The sequence below is a fragment of the Aquarana catesbeiana genome, linkage group LG04 (genome assembly GCF_042186555.1).
Source record: "Aquarana catesbeiana isolate 2022-GZ linkage group LG04, ASM4218655v1, whole genome shotgun sequence".
Classification (NCBI taxonomy): domain Eukaryota; kingdom Metazoa; phylum Chordata; class Amphibia; order Anura; family Ranidae; genus Aquarana; species Aquarana catesbeiana.
Window position 1 is genome coordinate 306,496,794 of NC_133327.1, and position 21,266 is coordinate 306,518,059.

General features: G+C 41.8%; 1 protein-coding gene across 3 annotated transcripts in view; it reads left to right on the forward strand.

Moving 5' to 3' along the window:
• SMAP1 (small ArfGAP 1) overlaps window positions 1-21,266 on the forward strand; it is a 457,172-nt gene that overhangs the window by 297,156 nt on the left and 138,750 nt on the right. For all 3 annotated transcript variants that reach the window (XM_073626752.1, XM_073626755.1, XM_073626753.1), the window contains one exon: window positions 6,198-6,279. In XM_073626752.1, coding sequence (XP_073482853.1) covers window positions 6,198-6,279 — 82 coding nt within the window. The remainder of the gene's footprint in view (window positions 1-6,197; window positions 6,280-21,266) is intronic.

Below are 21,266 nucleotides of genomic sequence, written 5' to 3' on the forward strand. Positions count from 1 at the left end.
CACGGTGGGGATGGTGAGTTTAGGGTGATGTGCAGTGTTGGTTTTCCACCACAGATAGCGTTTTCTGATTTTTTTTTTAATCCAAAAACCTAAATTTTGGGTCTCATCTGACCAGAGCACTTTCTTCCACACATGGGAGTAAGTCACATATGTGCAAGTCTCAAGTCTTAACCTTCAAGTCACAGGCAAGTCACAAGTTACTGTGGCTAAAAGCAAGCAAGTCAAGTCGAGTCCCTGCTAGAAGTCAAGCAAGTCAAGTCATTTATTTTGGTCAAGTCACAAATTAAGTCAAAATACTGATCTACCCCATTTCCACCTTTTAAATGAGTTAAAAGTCAGTTTTCAGGAAAGGTTTTGTTTTATTTTCAACATTAACAAAACTGCTTAGTGCTTCTTTCTTGGCATATTAAAGAAACACTTTGAATGCCCAAACAGCAGACAAGGAGCAGAACACTCAGCAATTAAATGGCCAACAAGCCTGAAAAAATGTAGTCCTTGCTGAGGGGGAAAATAACTAAGCTCAAAGTTTGAACTTGACACAATGCCAACATCTGGACACTTGAATGGTGATGAGAATAGCCACTTAAAATGCATTGCATTTGCAAAAAATTAAATTGGAAAGTACTTTCTCGCTCAGTTGTGAGCGATGGGGTCGCATTATCACCCCACCATGGCTGAACACACGTTCAACAGGTGCACTTGATGCAGGGACTGACATAACTCTTACCGTTACCCTGAACAGCTCCAATGGCATTTGGCAAATGCTGATTGGTTCAGAGGAGGTGGTGGGCGGAGTGTGTGGGTAATATTTTTGGGGGGGGCCAAGTCATTGCAAGTCAAATTCGCAAGTCTTTAGTGACAAGTCAAAGTCAAGTCGAGTCATTTATTTAATTTTGTCAAGCAAGTCGCAAGTCCTCAAACAGGTGACTCAAGTCTGACTTAAGTCAAGTCATGTGACTCAAGTCCCCCACCCTCTGCCTTCTTCCACATGTTTGCAGTTCCCCCACGTGGATTCTCGCAAACTTCAAACTGGACTTCTTATGGCTTTCTTCTTGCCACTCTTCCAAAAATGCCAGATTTGTAGAGTGCATGACTAATAGTTGTCCCACCAAAGCTGTGGATCTCTGCAGCTCCTCTAGAGTTACCATGGGCCTCTTGGCTGCTTCTCTGATTAATGCTCTCCTTGCCTGGCCTGTCAGTTTAGGTGGACAGCCATGTCTTGGTAGGTTTGCGGTTCTGCCAAACACTTTCCGTTTTTGGATGATGGATTGAACAGTGTTCTGTAAAATGTTGGGTTTTTTTTATAACTTAACCCTTCTTCTCCACAACTTAATCCCTGACCTGTCTGGTGTGTTCCTTGACCTTCATGATGCTGTTTGTTCACTAAGGTTCTCAAACAAACCTCTGAGGTCTACACAGAACAGCTGTATTTGTACTGAGATTAAATTACACACAGGTGGACTCTATTTACTAATTAGATGACTTCTGAAGGCAATTGGTTCCGCTAGATTTTAGTTAGGGGTATTAGAGTACAGGGGGCTGAATACAAATGCATGCCACACTTTTCACATATTTATTTGTAAAAAATGTTGAAAACCATTTATCATTTTCCTTCCACTTCACAATTATGTGCCACTTTGTGTTGGTCTATCACATATAGTCCCAATAAAATAAACTATCGTTTTTGGTTGTAACATGACAAAATGTGAAAAATTTCAAGGGGTATGAATACTTTAAGACACTGTGTGTGTGTGTGTGTGTGTGTGTGTGTGTGTATGTATGTATATATATATTCACACATACTGTATATATGCAGTATCTCACAAAAGTGAGTACACCCCTCACATTTTTGTGAATATTTTATACTATCTTTTCATGTGACAACACTGAAGAAATGACACTTTGCTACAATGTAAAGTAGTGAGTGTACAGCTTGTATAACAGTGTAAATTTGCTGTCCCCTCAAAATAACTCAACACACAGCCAATAATGTCTAAACCGCTGGCAACCTAAGTGAAAATGTCCAAATTGGGCCCAAAGCGTCAATTTTGTGTGGCCACCATTATTTTCCAGCACTGCCTTAACCCTCTTGGGCATGGAGTTCATCAGAGCTTCACAGGTTGCCACTGGAGTCCTCTTCCACTCCTCCATGATGACATTACAGAGCTGGTGAATGTTGGAGACCTTGCGCTCCTCCACCTTCCATTTGAGGATGCTCAATAGGGTTTAGGTCTGGAGACATGCTTGGCTAGTCCATCCCCTTTACCCTCAGCTTCTTTAGCAAGGCAGTGGTCATCTTGGAGGTGTGTTTGGGGTCGTTATCATGTTGAAATACTGCCCTGCGGCCCAGACTCCGAAGGGAAGGGGATCATGCTCTGCTTCAGTATGTCACAGTACATGTTGGCATTCATGGTTCCCTCAATGAACTGTAGCTCCCCAGTTCCGGCAGCACTCATGCAGCCCCAGACCATGACACTCCCACCACCACACTTGTCTTTGTACTCCTCACCTGCTTGACGCCACACATGCTTAACACCATCTGAACCAAATACGTTTTATCTTGGTCTCCTCAGACCACAGGACATGGTTCCAATAATCCATGTCCTTAGACTGCTTGTCTTCAGCAAACTGTGGACACTCTTGTGCATCATCTTTAGAAGAGGCTTCCTTCTGGGATAACAGCCATTCAGACCAATTTGATGCAGTGTGCGTCGTGGCGTATGGTCTGAGCACTGACAGGCTGACCCCCCACCTCTTCAACTTCTCCAGCAATGCTGGCAGCACTCATATGTCTATTTCCCAACTTCTCTGGTCTACCATGGCGAGGCCTGTTCTGAGTGAAACCTGTCCTGTTAAACCGCTGTATGGTCTTGGTCACCGTGCTGCAGCTCAATTTCAGAATCTTGGTAAACTTCTTATAGCCTAGGCCATCTTTATGTAGAGTAACAATTTATTTTTTTTCAGATCCTCAGAGTTCTTTGCCATCAGGTGCCATGTTGAACTTCCAGTGACCAGTATGAGAGAGTGAGCGCAATTATTTATATATATATATATATATATATATATATATATATATATATATATATATATATATATATATATAAATAAATATTAAAGTGTGTGTGTATCTTTATATTTTCAGTGACCCACATTTATTATGTGATTAAGACATTCAATCACCTTTCTGTGTATGTGTATCGTCTCTGGCAGTTCAACCCCTTGCCGACCAGTGCACGACGATATACGGCATATATGGCATGGCTGGGCAAATGGGCATACAGATACGTCCCCTTTAAATCGCAGCATAGTGGGAACACGTGCCACGTACTCCGTCAGCGTGCCCGCGGCTCCTGCAGGCCTGATGTCCGCCGGGGGCCTGTGATCTTGTCACAGAGCGGCAGAACGGGGAGCTGCCTATGTAAACTAGGCATTTCCCTGTTCTGCCTAGCAACATGACAGAGATCTACTGCTCTATTTCCTGAAGACAACCTCTGAAGCAGTGATCTGTCATGTTCTAGTGAGACAATCCCTCCTACAGTTAGAATCACTCCCTAGGACACACTTAACCCCTTGATTGCCCCCTAGTGTTTAACCCCTTCCCTGCCAGTGTCATTTACACAGTAATCAGTGCATTTTTATAGCACTGATCGCTGTATAAATGACAATGGTCTCAAAATAGTGTCAAAAGTGTCCGATGTGTCCGCCATAATGTCGCAGTCATGAAAAAAAAAACGCAGCTCGCCGCCATTACTACTAAAAAAAAAAAAAAAAAATAATAATAATAAAAATGCCATAAATCTAGCCCCCATTTTGTAGACACTATTACTTTCGTGCAAACCAATTAATATACGCTTATTGCTTTTTTTTTTTTTTTATTACCAAAAATATGTAGAAGAATACATATCGGCCTAAACTGAGAAAGAAATTAGTTTTTTTTTGGGGGGGGGGGGGGGGGATATTTATTATAGCAAAAAGTAAAAAATATTGCTTTTTTTTTTCAAAATTGTCGCTCCTTTTTTGTTTATAGTGCAAAAAATAAAAACCGCAAAATCCATTTGTGGGGAAAATAAGGACGTCAATCTTGGGTGCAACGTCGCACGACTGCACAATTGTCAGTTAAAGCGACGCAGTGCTATATCGCAAAAAGTGCTCTGGTCAGGAAGGGGGTAAATCCTTCTGGGGCTGAAGTGGTTAACTGGTTAACATCTGCTTTGAATTAGGTCACCACTATCCATACCTGCCATCCTATATAGGACACTGAATTGTCATACTTTACCAGGGGTAAAGTAGGTTTAACTGTCTTAGGGTTAATTTATATGTTCTAACAAATTTAAGTAAAAAAAAAAAAAAAATCTATTTTTTTTGGGACATTAACAGCATACATACATCATTGAAATAATGTTATAGCGCTTAGAAAGTGTTTCTGTCAGATTCATTTTGGAAATAACATTTACATTGAGATGAGCTATAAATTTACATCATGTGATATTAAGCTACATTCACACTTGATTTCAAATTGCTGCAAAACATGGGATGCAATTGCGATGCCATGACTTCTTAAAGGAACCCCAATCGCGCCACAATATTGTCGCTCAAAAAGTAATATGAGCTTTTGGGCGACAGTCGCTCATTGCGATTCCGGCGTGATTTACCGTGCAACAATCGCGGCAAAATCGTTGTGCAATTGGGGTGCCATTACAAGTAATGGTAACACAAATGTGCCCCGTGTTTTGCACCTATTTGGAAAGGCAGCAATTCCACCCGCGATCAGGTGTGAATGGAGCCTTATGTTGCGTACATACGAGCAGACTTCTCGTCCGCCTGAACGCCGAAGGACTTTTCGATGGAGTTCCGACAGTGTTCCAACAAAACGGACTTGCCTACACATGATCACACCAAAGTCCAATTGTTTCGAACGTGATGACGTACATCCGGACTAGAATAAGGAAGTTCATAGCCATTAGCCAATAGCTGCCTTTGCATGCTTTTTTGTCCGTCGGACTAGCATATAGACGAACAGATTTTTGGATCGGACTCAAGTGCGTCGGAAAGATTTGAAACATGTTCTATTTCTAGGTCCGTCGGAATTTTCGACAGAGAGGGTCCGATGAAGCCCACACATGATCGCAATGTCTGACGGAATCGTTCCATCGGACCTTTTCTGCCAGACAGTCCGCTCGTGTGTACGCGGCATCAGTTAATATGTTACACTGTAGAGGGTATAGACAGTGTAATGTGTAAATATTGTCACCATTCATTTCTCGGTCCTGTCATCTTGTAGTTTCCATTGCCTGCTTTAACGAAGAGACCTAGCCTGAAAGGGAAATCTAGAGATCTTCAGGTATAAAGTTCAAGACCACACATTTCTGCTCTCAGCACAATACAGTGCAGGTGTTCACCTATCTGTGAAACCCAAGAGACTTCTATAGCTGTGACAATTCTAGCTGCTTTCAGAATGGCCAGTTAGGATGCTTGCAGGCTTGTGAACTTCACACCTGAAGATCTCTAGATAGGTGCACAGAGGTAAGCGTAGTGCACATCATTACTTACCTCACCCTTATTTGAGATCTTTTCATCCTGCAGTTCTTTTTTTTAAGGGTAAAGAACAAATAAGCTTGTGTCCAATCTGAGAAAATGGATCTTTTCATAAGGTACATATGACCATGTACTCACCTTACTCTCCTCAATACAAACCTATTGTGTAAATCTCATCTAAACAAAATTGTGCCCTTGGGTACCTAATATGGCTATTCATATATGTCTTGCCTATACTAGTTTTTACATCCTGTTCTAAAATGTTACCCTTGTGAAGCATGAATGCTGACATATTCTTTTGTAACCTTATTTGTTAGAATTGCAATTGTATTTTATTTTTGTACCAGCATTTAAAAACCTAAAAATGGTTTCCGTTAAATTTGACTACCACTATGTTTTAGTTGAAGAGTAATTATGTCATTGCCAGCATCTAAAATAGGTCAGGGGAGTTTATTTTGTACAGAGAACAGATTCATTACGTTGCCGTTAGTAATTGTATGTCTTTGGAGGTATCAGTTTGAACTGCATTATGTTCTAGAGAAGAGCTCGGAATGTGCTGCTACCAACTATTACAGACTATATTAAATATACCAGGAAAGGATAAATGCTCCATTGCTTTCCCTTAAGTGCCTAATTAATGAATGCTTTGCTGCTTTTCACAGGTATTGAAAAAGGAGCCACAGTTAGAGGTTAAAGCTAGTCCAAAGAGAGCCCCAGAAATGACCATTGATCTTTTAGGACTTGGTAAGTAATAAATAATGAACACTCTCCATTGTTACTGTACAAAATGACTACAATGAAACCTTAGCAGAAGGGAGCATCAAGCCTTTATCTTCCATATGCCAACTGATATTGTTAGTTGGGCTTGTAAATGGCATGATTAAGTCTGCTGAGAGCCCTGTATTAAAGAAAATGTTTAATAAGGGGGCCTGTTTCTGTCAGCAGTGCTGTCTCCACCAAAATACCAGTAATGAGCTCCTTGGGGAAAGAAAAGCTATCAAAGTGATCTTCAAAGTCTTGTTGCATAACGACATTTTCACCATTTAAATATAACTTTTTTTAATGTAAAGAAAAAGACACTGGGGCGGTTTTATTGTACTTTTTTCAGTACATTTTTCTAAAAACTGTCATGTACTTTTGAGTGAGCCTTCTTTCCCATATTATGTTCTGAGCAGGTGTTTGTTGCTGTTATGCCCTTTATTTTTACTTGCCTGTGTTATTTTTCTATTAACAGAGAGAACAAGGTCTTCCATTGTACAAAGATGTTCTCTTTTTGATAATTAGTATGTAAATGTGTACATGTCATTTTAGTTTACTGTTGATATTGCAGTGGTTCATATACAGTCAGAGAATGGTATAAAATGGATTAGTATATTGGTAATCCCTTCACACCATATCTACTGTGAGTCAGTGGGGTTAAATTGGCTTGTTCTGTCTATGAATGGCTTTACATAGTCAACATTGCAAGGAAACTGGTAAGCTTTTTTTATTTGTAGCTGGAGCTGATTAGTGTTCTTTGTATATAGTCAGTCATTTTCTATATCTGGCAGAGGTTTGGAGTCAATGAATGAGTCTCTTCTTTGGCTTTTGGCACTGATTCAAAACACCTATACAATGACAAGTATGCTCTCCAACTAATTTCAGTACAACCTCTGTATATGGACACCGTGCAATCTTTTTGCAGTATTGTAATTCGAACTACATACAATGGAAGGCAGTTGCCCAATAAGCCCCTTCAGAGGTGCTGGTCTTTCTTGGACCACAGGAAAGCCACGATCAGGGGCAAAATAGTGTGTGTGTATATGTGTGTGTATGTATGTGTATGTATATATATATATATTAGTATCTCACAAAAGTGACCACCCCTTCCATTTTTGTAAATATTTTATTTTCATGTGGCAACACTGAAGAAATGACACTTTGCTACAATGTAAAGTAGTGAGTGTACAGCTTGTATAACAGTGTAAATTTGCTGTCCCCTCAAAATAACTCAACACACAGCCATTAATGTCTAAACCGCCTTAACCCTCTTGGGCATGGAGTTCACCAGAGCTTCACAGGTTGCCACTGGAGTCCTCTTCCACTCCAACATGATGACATCACAGAGCTGGTGGATGTTGGAGACCTTGCGCTCCTCCACCTTCTGTTTGAGGATGCCCCATAGATGCGCAATAGAGTTTAGATCTGGAGACATGCTTGGCCATTCCATCACCTTTACCCTCAGCTTCTTTAGCAAGGCAGCGGTTGTCTTGGAGGTGTGTTTGGGGTCATTCTCATGTTGGAATACTGCCCTGCGGCCCAGTCTCCGAAGGGAGGGGATCATGCTCTGCTTCAGTATGTGACAGTACATGTTGATTTTCATGGTTCCCTCAATGAACTGTAGCCTCTCAGTGCCAACAGCGCTCATGCAGCCCCAGACCATGGCACTCCCACCACCATGCTTGACTGTAGGCAAGACACACTTGTCTTTGTACTCCTCACCTGATTGCCGCCACACGCAATTGATACCATCTGAACCAAAACAGTTTATCTTGGTCTCATCAGACCACAGGACATGGTTCCAGTAATCCATGTCCTTAGTCTGCTTGTCTTCAGCAAACTGTTTGCAGACTTTCTTGTTCATCATCTTCAGAAGAGGCTTCCTTCTGGGAGGACAGCCATGCAGACCTATTTGATGCAGTGTGTGGCGTATGGTCTGAGCACTGACAGGCTGACCCCCCACCCCTTCAACCTCTGCAGCAATGCTGGCAGCACTCATACGTCTGTTTCCCAAAGACAGCCTCTGCATATGGCGCTGAGCATGTGCACTCAGCTTCTTTGGTCAACCATGGCGAGGCCTGTTCTGAGTGGAACCTGTCTTGTTAAACCACTGTATTGTCTTGGCCACCATGCTGCAGCTCAGTTTCAGAGTATTGGCAATCTTCTTATAGCCTAGGCCATCTTTATGTAGGGCAACAATTCTTTTTTTCAGATCCTCAGAGTTCTTTGCCATGAGGTGCCATGTTGAACTTTCAGTGACCAGTATTCACGCCCCTTGGCTTTTTACCTATTTTGTTACATTACAGCCTTTAGTTCAATGTTTTTTTTAATCTGAATTATATGTGATGGATCAGAACACAATAGTCTAAGTTGGTGAAGTAAAATTAGAAACATATATACATAAAACTATTTTTCAGAAATCAAACAACTGATAATTGGCATGGGAGTATGTATTCACCTCCTTTGTAGCCCATAAAAACCTCTAGTGCAACCAATTGCCTTCAGAAGTCACATAATTAGTGGAATGATGTCCACCTGTGTGCAGTCTAAGTGTCACATGATCTGTCATTACATGTACACACCTTTTTAAAAGGCCCCAGAGGCTGCAACACCTAAGCAAGAGGCACCACTAACCAAACACTGCCATGAAGACCAAGGAACTCTCCAAACAAGTAAGGGACAATGTTGTAGAGAAGTACAAGTCAGGGTTGGGTTATAAAAAAAATATCCAAATCGTTGATGATCCCTAGGAACACCATCAAATCTATCATAACCAAATGAAAAGAACATGGCACAACGGCAAACCTGCCAAGAGACAGCCTCACACCAAAAGTCAGGGACCGGGCAAGGAGGGCATTAATCAGAGAGGCAGCACAGAGAAAGGTAACCCTATAGGAGCCGCAGAGTTCCACAGCAAAGACTGGAGTATCTACACATAGGACGACAAGCCGTACGCTCCATAGAGTTGGGCTTTATGGCAGAGTGGCCAGAAGAAAGCCATTACTTTCAGCAAAAAACAAAATGGCATGTTTTGAGTTTGTGAAAAGGCATGTGGAGACTCACAAAATGTCTGGAGGGAAGGTACTCTGGTCTGATGAGACTAAAGTTGAACATTTTGGTCATCAAAGAAAATGCTATGTCTGGCGCAAACCCAACAGATCACATCACCCAAAGAACACCATCCCATGTTTTTCAGCAATTGGGTGAGGAGAAAATTCTTGACAGCCGCACTCAAAATCAATGCCTTTATTAAAAAGAGGTAATAATCCAAAAAATACTGCTGTTCCTATTCTGAGAAGAGCTACATTTCCAGACACTCTTCCTAGAGCAGCATTCCTCTTCCCTTTCCTCCTGGACTTTGCCCATGTTTTTCAGCAGTCGGGACTGGGAAACTGGTCAGAGTTGAGTGAAAGTTGGTTGGTGCTAAATACAGGCATATTCTTGAGCAAAACCTGTACCACTCTGAGTGTGTGATTTGTGGCTAGGATGGAGGTTCACCTTCCAGCAGGACAATGACCCCAAACACACTGCTAAAGCAACACTTGAGTGGTTTAAGGGGAAACATGTAAATGTGTGGGATTGGCCTAGTCAAAGCCCAGACCTCAATCCAATAGCAAATCTGTGGTCAGACTTAGATTGCTGTTCACAAGTGCAAACCACCCAACTTGAAGGAGCTGGAGCAGTTTTGCAAGGAGGAATGAGCAAAAATCCCAGTGGTAAGATGTGGCAAGCTCATAGAGACTTATCCAAAGCGACTTGGAGCTGTGATAGCTGCAAAAGGTGGCTCTACAAAGTATTAACTTTAGGGGGGTGAATAGTTATGCACACTGACTTTTTCTGTTATTTTGTCCTAATTGTTGTTTGCTTCACAATAAAAATAAATAATCTTCAAAGTTGTGGGCATGTTCCATGTTCTATAAATTAAATGATGTAAATCCTCAAACAATCCATGTTAATTCCAGGATGTGAGGCAACAAAACACAAAAAATGCCAAGGGGGGTGAACACTTTCGCAAGGCACTGTACATATACATCATACATATATATATGTATGTATGTGTGTGTGTGTGTATGTATATATGTATATATATATATATATATATATATATATATATATATATATATATATACACACACATACATAAATTTTATAATATACACACACAGTATCTCACAACATAACGTCCCCAAACACACCTTCAAGACGACCACTGCCTTGCTAAAGAAGCTGAGGGTAAAGATGATGAACTGGCCAAGCATGTCTCCAGTCCTAAACCCTATTGAGCATCTGTTGGGCATCCTCAAATGGAAGGTGGAGGAGCACAAGCTCTCTAACATCCATCAGCTCCGTGATGTCATGGAGGAGTGGAAAAGGACTCCAGTGGCAACCTGTGAAGCTCTAGGGAACTCCATGCCCAAGAGGGTTAAGGCAGTGCTGGAGAATAATGGTGGCTGTACAAAATATTGGACAGTTTCACTTAAGGGTGTACTCGCTTTTATTGCCCGCGGTTTAGACATTAGACACTTCTGGACTTCCCGCCATAGTTATGCGTTGGTGCTTTGACGTTGAATACCATTGTTATGGCAGCAGATAGCTGCCATAACCCCGGTATTTTTAAAAACGTCGTAGCGGCGGAGAGGATCCGATTCTTTCCACTCAGAGGCATGAAGTTGAGTGAGAGAATGATGGCCCCCACTCGACTCCATACCTTTGGATGACGGAAGCACCGTCAAACGTTGCTTCGGCACAATGGTCTTAAAAGGGGAAAAGAATTTTTATTGAAAAAAAAAAAATTCTTTTTTTGATTGCATTTAAGTGTAAATGTGAGATCTAAGGTCTTTTTGACCCCAGATCTCACATTTAAAGAGGTCCTGTCATGCTTTTTTTCTATTACAAGGGATGTTTACATTCTTTGTAATAGGAATAAAAGTCATCCCCAAAAAATGTTTTAAAAAGACACTGTGTAAAAATAAAAAGTTAAATAAGAAAAAAAAAAATTAAGCGGTCCTTCCCGCATACCTAAGTCGCGTCCACATATGTAAACGGTGGTCAAGCCACACGTGAGGTGTTGCCGTGATCGGTAGAGTGAGAGCAATAATTCTAGCAAAAGACCTCCTCTGTAACTCAAAACTGGTAACTTTGTAGAAATTTTTAAACTTCGCCTATGGAGATTTTTATGTGTCAATGTTTTTCGCCATTCCACGAGCGGGCCCAATTTTAAAGCATGACATGTTGGGTATGAATTTACTTGGCATAACATATCTTTCACAATATAAAAAAATGGGTTAACTTTATTGTTTTCTTCTAATTAAAAAAAGTATTTTTCCCAAAAAATAGCATTTGTAAGACCCGCTGCTCAATTACGGTGTGACAGAAAGTATTGCAACAACCGCCATTTTATTCTCTAGGGTATCTGTAAAAAAAATATATAATGTTTGGGGGTTCTAGAGAAAAGCGAGGCTTCCGGCACCCACATCGCTGGACCGCAGGTGAGTGTCTGTTTATTAAAAGTCAGCAGCTACACTTTTTGTAGCTGCTAACTTTTAATAAACTTACAAATGATTGGAACTCTGCTTTAGGCACCCAGACTTTTCTACTATGAAGTGAAGCTGTTGTCATAGATGCAATATGCATTGTAGCTTAGTCCTGTGAATGGGAGCATATGCTGCTCTAAAGTCCTTCAGCACTGATGATGCTTTTTCAGATATGCAAGCTGCCCCTTCCATACGCACTAATACATCATAGATGCAGGCTCTCCTCCATAGTGTAGAGGAGGAGGTGCCCATGGTTGCCAAAAAATGTCAAGTTTCGATTTGTCTGACCACAGAACAGTTTTTCACTTTGCAACAAACTATTTTAAATGAACTTTGGCCACGAGAAGATGGTAACGTTTTTGGATCATGTTGAGACATGACGACTTCTTTCCATGATAGAGGTATAACTTGCATTTTTGGATGGCACTGCGAACTGTGTTCAGATAGTGATTTGTGGAAGTACTCCTGAGCCCATGCAGTGATGTCCATCACAGAATCAGGCCTGTTTTCAGTGCAGTGCTGCCTGAGAACCAGAAGATCACGGGCATCCAAAATTGCATATTGTTCTCCAGTGTTTCAGAATTTTTTGATGAAATGCTGTACTGTAGATAGAGCTGCACGATTCTGGAATAAATGAGAATCACAATTTTTTTGCTAAGAATAAAGATTACAATGCTGAAGAACTTTTTTTATTTTAAAGATTTACAACTACTGAACATTAGGTTATCAAACAAGATGGCAATAAAATGAGACATAATATTCTATGCTTCAATCAAACTTAAATGTGTAAAGAAAAATAAAATACCATTAAGGTAATAATTAGGGTTTTTTTTTTTCTTTTTAGTATGCACCGATACCAATTACCTATACCTACTGCAACTTTTTTGTTTACACTTCAGCTTTCAACAATGGTACAAAGCACTGAAAAGTTATTTTGCAAATTCGATATTATTTTTTTTTTTTTTTTTTTTTTATTTTGCGTTTTTTTTTTTTATGTGAAATGTATAAATATATGTTAAAGGTGTAACAATTTTAATTAACAAAGCAAACAAAAAATGTTTTAATTATCAATAGTTTATAAAATAGAAGTAAATAAAAAAAAAAAAAATCAGCAAGAAATAATTAAATGGAGAAGGAGAATAAGGAGTTAATGAGGCCGATTAGAGTAAATAAAGGGTTAATAAGGGGTTAAACAGAGGAACCATTTAACCACTTCCCTACTCGCCCATTGTCATATGACATCCGCAGATGGGATCTCCCATCCTGAATGCGTGTCATATGACGTCCTCGGCTGTATAGGGGGCATACGCCGCGTCACCAAGGAGCCGATGCCGTGCCTGGTGGCTGCGATGACTGCTGGACACTCTCATTCACTCGTTACAGAGCAGGACTGTGGATCTGTGTGTGTAAACACACAGATCCATGTCCTGTCAGGGGAGAGGAGACACATCGTGTGTTCATACTAAGTATGAACACCGATCGGTCTCCTCCCCTAGTCAGTCCCCTCCCCCTACAGTTAAAATCACTCCCTAGGTAACACATTTAACCCCTTGATCACCCCTAGTGTTAACTCCTTCCCTGCCAGTGTCATGTAGATAGTAATCAGTGCATATTTATAGCACTGTATAACTGTCAGTGGTCCCAAAATAGTGTCAAAAGTGTCCGATATGTCCGCCGCAATGTCAGTCACAATAAAAATCGCAGATCACCACCAATACTAGTAAAAAAAAAATGATAATAAAAATGCCATAAATCTACCCCCCTGTTTTGTAGGCGCTATAACTTTTGCACAAACCAATCAATATACACTTTTTTTTTTTTTTTACCAAAATGATGTAGAACTTGTCGCTCTTCTTTGGTTTATAGCGCAAAAAATAACGCAGAGGTGATTAAATACCACCAAAAGAAAGCTCTATTTTTGGGGAAAAAAATTATAAAAATTCATTTGGGTACAGTGTTGCATGACCGCGCAATTGTCATTCAAAATGTTACAGCACTGAAAATTGGCCTGGGCAGGAAGGGGGTGAAAATGCCCTGGTTACAAAATCCAAGAAAAAAAAAAAATTATTTTATTTGACTAGGTTGCTTTAACCACTTCAGCTCCGGAAGGATTTACCCCCTTTCTTACCGGGCCATTTTTTTCGATACGGTACTGTGTCGCTTTAATTGACAATTGCACGGTTGTGCGACTTTGTACCCAAATTAAATTTATGTCCTTATTTTCTCACAAATAGAGCTTTCTTTTGGTGGTATTTGATCACCTCTGCTGTTTTTATTTTTTGCGCTATAAACAAAAAAAGACTGCCAATTTTGAATTTTTTTTTTTTTTTACTTTTTGCTACAATATAAAAAAAAAAAATGTTTAATAACAAATTTCTTCAGCAGTTTAGGCTGATATGTATTATACATATTTTTGGTAAAAAAAATAGCAATAAGCGTATATTCATTGGTTTGCGCAAAATTTATAGCGTCTGAAGAAACGTGGAACTTTTCTCTTTTCCTAGCAATTTTATTGTTTTCAAGTTTTTTTTTGGTTTTTTTTGGCTTCAATCAAGACTTCATCTACATGCTAATGTATAATGTAGGCTAAACTAAAAACCATACCACTCTAATGCTCCAGAAATCGTGTAGCTGGTTACACTGTATGCTGGTGCTGGTTGGGATGTAAGGCCTGTCGGGCTCAGCTAGGACTACAACAAAATGGCACCTGGCAGCACATAGGATCAGCAGACTGTAATGCTAAAGTAGTGAAAGATAATTACTCAGCTTGGTTCTCCATCTATAGAAGAAGCCACCCTAATGCATTTCGCCCATGCGAGGCTTCATTATAGAGACAATCATGGCTGCAGACATTCAGGTTATATAGCATCGTGAACCATAGAGAATGAAGTGCTGTCCAGATGGTCTGTTTTTTTAGCCTGGTTCACCTATGTGGCAGCGCCACCTTTCTGTCGGCTGATTTTAATGCAGACTGCACTAAACACTGACCTAAAAAAAAGTCATACAAATAAATAAGCAAACTGGCATCTAGTATTCATCTCAATGTAATGCCCCCAGCTGGCGTAATTGAAGCCTGCACATGAAAAGCATGGACATCTATCCCTTGCTATTTTTGCACACATAATGACAGAATTAACAATGCAAGAATTGCCCTCCATTCCAGCACATGGTAGGATGCTAGATCCCGTAAACAATACTATTCTTTATTCAAACAGAAATTAAATCAATATCAAGGAAAATTACTCCCCAAAAAAATAGGCTTCATAAAAAAAAAAAAAGACTTAGAGGAACTACAGTCTGCTCAATTTGTAATAAAAACATCTTTGCCATTCTGAAGCTTCCCTCCAACCACTTTGCATATTATTTTATATATACTGTAATTCTGTACTTGCCACATATGCTGCAGAAATCTTCCTCCAATAAGTCTGGCTTCATCCATTTTAACTGTGGCCAGGTGAAGCTGCTGTCTGTTCACTTCCTGGATTTACACAGTCATACCTCCAGCTCTGCAGCCCTGCAACTATCATTGGCCCTCTTATGACTCATCCCCTCCCTTCCTGGCAAACTCTCACAAGAGTGAGAGAGAGCTGTGCATGATGTCATAAGCCTAGACTTTTTTACCAGACAAACGAAAGTGGGCTGTAAAAGATATTTACTAGCAGAAAAAAAAAATGTTTTACTATCCAAAGTTAAAAAAACAAGGGCAGAAGATTTAATAGATGGAAAGTTGGAAAAAATTACTGAAGATCCACTTTAAGTAAAAAATAATAATAGAGAATGATAGAATAAAATGTACAGTATATCACAAAAGTGAGTACACCCCTCACATTTTTGTAAATGTTATTATATCTTTTCATGTGATAACATTGAAGAAATTACACTTTGCTACAATGTAAAGTAGTGAGTGTACAGCTTGTATAACAGTGTAAGTTTGCTCCCCCCTCAAAATAACTCAACACACAGCTATTAATGTCTAAACCGCTGTCAACAAAATCGGCCATTCAGCCCCTATGGAGCAGCGGATGTCAGCGGTCCGCTGACATCCGCCGGTATCCCTATGGTCCGCTGCCATCTGCCAGTATGCAATCCAATTCTGTTTGTGAAATCCATATGGATGGAAACCCTATTTCCCATCCGTCTGGAGAATCGGATAGGATCGGATGAAAACGGACAGGCGGTCCGTTTTCATCCTATCCTCATAGAGGACAGTGGGGCTCTGCCAAGTCTGTCTCCGCACAGTGAGGGGAGAGGGACCTGTCATCCACCTGCTCAGCGGGGATCAGTGGATCAATCCCTGCTGAGCAAAGCTGAATCCGTACACAGACAAGCCCGTGTGAAAGAACCCTTAGTCTTTTGGCTGTGGATGCTTTGTCTGATGAAGAGTCTTACAAATTCTTACAGGATGAGTTTGTTCTTGAGGAACCACACTCTGTTGATTTATCTCCCAGGCTTAAAAATAACATATCTGCTTCTATTGATGCCATGGGAGCCACTTTTTAGAATTGAACAGTCCGTTGCTTCTATTAACCACTTCAATACTGGGCACTTACCCCCTTGCTGCCCAGGCCAATTTTCAGCTTTCAGCACTGTTGCACTTTAAATGACAATTGCCAGGTCATTCAACACTGTACCCAAATAAAAATGTCATATTTTTTCTTTTCACATAAATAGAGCTTTCTTTTGGTGGTATTTTAATCACTGCTAGGTTTTTTATTTTTTGCTAAAGAAAAACCCCAAAAAACAAAAACCTATAATTTTGAAAAAAATAAAGTTTTTTTCTTAGCATTTGTCTGAAAATGTAATTATTCTCATTCACTGGTGTGCACCAATAGGCTGCATTGATGAGGAGGCACTGATGTGAAGGCACTAATATGCCGCACGAAAAAAGGCAGTGACTGGCATCACTGATGGGCACAAATTGGCATATTTTCTCCACTTGATGATGACTGTCTTCACTGTGTTCCATGGTATATCTAATGTCAGGAAAGACCTACTAGAACAGCTTAACTTTATTTGGGGTTAATCAGAGGCACTTTAAATGATGGCAGGTGTGTACTGACTCCTATTTAACATGAGTTTGAATGTGATTGCTTAATTCTGAACACAGCTACATCAGTAACCACATTTTAGTTTTTTATTTCTACCCCCCCCCCCCCAAAAGATTTCAGTTTGTTTTTCAATTGAGTCGTACAGTTTTTTCTTTTTCATACATCACGGGACACAGGCTAATATTCATTAACGACTGGGTTATACGCCATCTCTAGGTGAATGGACACTGGTAGACTAAAGGTCTTTAGACAGCTAGTGATCCCCTATATAACCCCTCCCATACAGGAAATACATCAGTTCTTAAATGAATCAAGGGATTGACTGATTGTATCCATTTGACACAGGCTCTATATGCTTAGATAAATGGTACCTGAGCCTCGCAAAGAAGACGCAAGATCCTGCGAGGTTTTGCCTGTAATGCGACCTCCGGGTGCTGGACCCTGCCAAGTGGAATCCTGGACACCACAGCGCTAAGGCATTCCTGCAGGGTGCTGTACAGGTCCAAGGGAGTGGACCCTAAACATGAAAAGGGTACCCAGTCCTTAAAGGTTCTCAAGTGACAGGAACCCACCGTGATGGGTGAAGATTGGGCTCTTAGTTTCTAAGCTGCCCTGCGCCTGGGCGGGTAAGTAAAACCCCCTTATTTACTTATTGTGGGGTGTCCCGGTGATTGTAACAATCATTCAAGCTAGCTAGAGGCTGGACACCTGTGTGTGATGACCATACGGGGGAGTTTTGGGCTACCTGTGGGTGTTTGCAAAGTGTACCTTTTTTGTTTGTGTCTGGCTGTTTTTTACTCATATGATGGTGCACGATAGATAGATCACCTCTTGGTTCGCCATGGCGCACGTGCATTCGCAAGAGCGCTGCTGTGCTCGGCAGTTTGTTTGGTGGCTATGGTGCACATGGCTTCGCCATAGGCGTTATGCGCACTCGAAGCCGCGCATGCACCATAGCCTAATCTGGGCGCACAAAGATTTGCGTCATATGGAAATATTGCTGGGACCGCGCACGTGCATACGCATGCCCAGAACATCTCGGCGCACAGACAGCTTATTTAAGCTGTGAATGCCAAGCTTGTGGTGCTTCCAGAAGGCAGCTGTGGGACACAGAGCAGGCACTTGCAGCGGTTCAGTTCTCCTTACCTGGGTCACGTGAGTCACCAGGTGTTGCTTGGCAGGCTAAGGTGCCTAGCAGGATTGTTGCATAGGGGCTTGGTGAGCACTATCAAAGGGTCTCCCTTCTGAAGTTTAATACTACACTCAGGTACTCTTTTTGTGGCTTGTAAATGTCTTCAAAAAAGAGAAGCGGGACCAACACTACAGGGAAGGGCACACCTATGTCGTCAGTAGCTCCTGATGAACCTAGTCGTGTACCTAGTGTTGTATCCCCTGAAAGACCAGAGGCTTCCGGGCAATCTGAGCTGCTGCGCCGATCTGGTATTGTGCCTGCAGTCAATGCTGCTGTTTCACCCTTTATCACGAAGGATGAATTGTCCTCAGCCCTAGCCATCTCTGTATGAGTCTTCTAGGAAGGATAGTGTCCTCCAAGGCAGTGCCTTATGCCCAGTTCCATTCCAGGCCTATACAACAAAACATCTTGTTGGCTTGGAACAGGAGCGGACAAGCTTAAGCCTAAACTGGTGGTTGCAGGATCAGAACCTGCGAAAGGGAAGATCCTTCCTCCCGGTAACTTGGATAGTACTGACCACAGATGCCAGTCTCTCATGCTGGGGAGCAACCCTAGAGGGGTTCACAGCTTAGGGGAAACGGTCAGAGACAGAACAGATCCTGCCCATCAACGTCCTGGAGTTACGGGCAGTACGTCTGGCCTTACGGTGGAGCTTCAGGACTGTTCTATCGGGGTTCAGTCTGACAATGCCACCGCAGTGGCCTGTATCAACCACCAAGGCGGTACCAGGAGTGGTTCAGCTCTGAAGGAGCTGAACCACATACTAGCCTAGGCGGAGGGACATGTGCTTGTTCTATCGGCAGTTCATATGCTGGTAGTAGAGAACTGGTAAGGCAGATTATCTCAGCCGCCAGCAGATCTGCCCCGGGGAATGGTCCCTACACTCAGGGGTGTTCCAGGAAATTTGAATTCATTGGGGATGGCCAGAGGTCAACCTATTGCCATCCAGGTTCAACAAGCTACAGCAGTTTGTGTCCTAAACAAGGGATCATCTGGTAATCGGAGCAGGTGCTCTGGTAATTCCAGGGAGCCAGTACTCCCGGGTTTATGCTTTTTTCCCCCGGTCCCTCTCCTTCCACATTTGTTGTGCAGGATTCAGAGAGAGGGGGTTCCAGTCATTCTGTTTGAACCAGCCTGGCCCAGAAGGCCCTGGTTCCCAGAGATTGTGAGATTGGCAGTAGACGGGCCTTGGACGCTTCCACGCCGCCCTGATCTACTGTCTCAAGGTCCTATATTCCACCCCAATTTACAGTCTTTAAATTTGACGGCATGGCTATTGAAGCCAGGGTGTTGAAGGACCGTGGCATCTCGGGACCAGTGGTGTCTACCCTAGTGAATGCTAGAAAAGCTGTCACTAGGAAGATTTATCATAAGGTCTGGAAGACTTATATTGCTTGGTGTGAAGCCAGAAAATGGCATCCTCGGAATTACTTGATTGGGGTAATTCTCTCTTTTCTACAGTCAGCAGTGGAAATCAGATTGGATTTGAGTACATTCGGAGGTCAGATTTCGGCCCTGTCGGTATTCTTACAAATGCCTTTAGCCTCCTATTCGCTGGTCCGAACCTTTTATGCAGGGGTAACTCATTTTCTTCCCCCCATTAAGTCACCTATGTGTCCTTGGGACTTGAACTTGGTGCTGTCTGTGTTACAGAAGCAACCATTTGAGCTTATCAAGGAACTTCCATTGGACATGCTGTCACGCAAGCTAGCCTTCCTGATGGCCATCACCTCGGCTAGAGGGGTGTCGGAGTTGGCAGCCCTTTTGTGCAAGGAACTATACTTGATCCTTCACCACGACAGGGTTGTGTTATGACCTGTTCCATCCTTTTTGCCAAAAGTGGTGTCAGCCTTTCATTTGAATCAGGACATTATTTTGCCGCCTTTTTTCTCTCAGCCTCCTTCAGCAGAAGAGAGACGACTGCATTCCTTGGGCGTTGTCCGGGCAGTCAAGGTTTATTTATCTAAATCTGCAGAGATCCGAGGATCAGACTCCTTTTTTTGTTTTACCAAAAGGACCCAAGAAGGAGCAGGCAGCTTCCAAAGCTTCTATTGCCAATTGGGTCTGTGAAATGGTTATTCAGGCCTATGGTCGGAAACGTAAAGTTCCTCCCTTTAGGGTGCGAGCTCATTCTACCAGGGGTGTAAGAACCTCCTGGGCTTTTCGCCATCAGGTATCTGTGGCTCAGATTTGTCAGGCTACTACCTGGTCTTTAGTGCATACGTTCACAAAATGTTATCAAGTGGATGTTCGAGCAGCCAAGGATTTGGCTTTCAGGTCGCAGTGTACTGCTGGCTGCCGTATAAGGTCTGATGGCTATTGTTTGGCAGGGTGTCCCCCTCCCCTCAAGGCTATTGCTCTAGGACAGGGGTCTCAAACTGGTGGCCCTCCAACTGTTGCGAAACTACAAGTCCCATCATGCATTTGCCTGTGGGAGTCATGCTTGTAACTGTCAGCCCTGCAATGCTACACGGGACTTGTAGTTTCGCAACAGCTGGAGGGCCACCAATTTGAGACCCCTGCTCTAGGACGTCCCCGTAGGTAATGAATATTGGCTTAACTCTGTGTCCCATGATGTATGAAAAAGAAAATAGTTTTTTTTGTTATACTTACCTGTAAAATCCTTTTCTTTGAGTACATCATGGGACACAGAGATCCCTCCCCTCTTTTGAGGATTCAGTGCTTTCTACAAAACTGAAGTACTTCCTCTATGGGAGGCGTTATATAGGAGATCACTTCTTGTCTAAAACTGTCTACCAGTGTCCATTCACCTAGAGATGGCATATAGCACAGTAGGTAATGAATATTAGCCTGACTCTGTGTCCCGTGATGTACTCAAAGAAAAGGATTTTACAGGTAAATATGATGAAAAAATCCTATTATAGGTCACAATAAAGGTGAAAAAAGTTTGGATGTTATTTATCTCTGTCTCATTTTTTGTACGTTACAGAAACCGGACATTTTAAAAGGGGTTTGTAGACTTTTTATATCCATTGCAAGTTTTACATGTATATCTGCTGTCTTCAGCTTTATATACTGTTTAGCAGTGTAGTGTTGGATTACACTGGGAGACGGCTGATTTGGAGGAAAGGCACACACCCCCTCCAGATAGGCAGAGACTTTCAGAGCTGTACTGTGAGTAGAGCAGCTTTCTGATAATCTATTTATAGCACCCACCCTGACACAAATTTCAGTTTG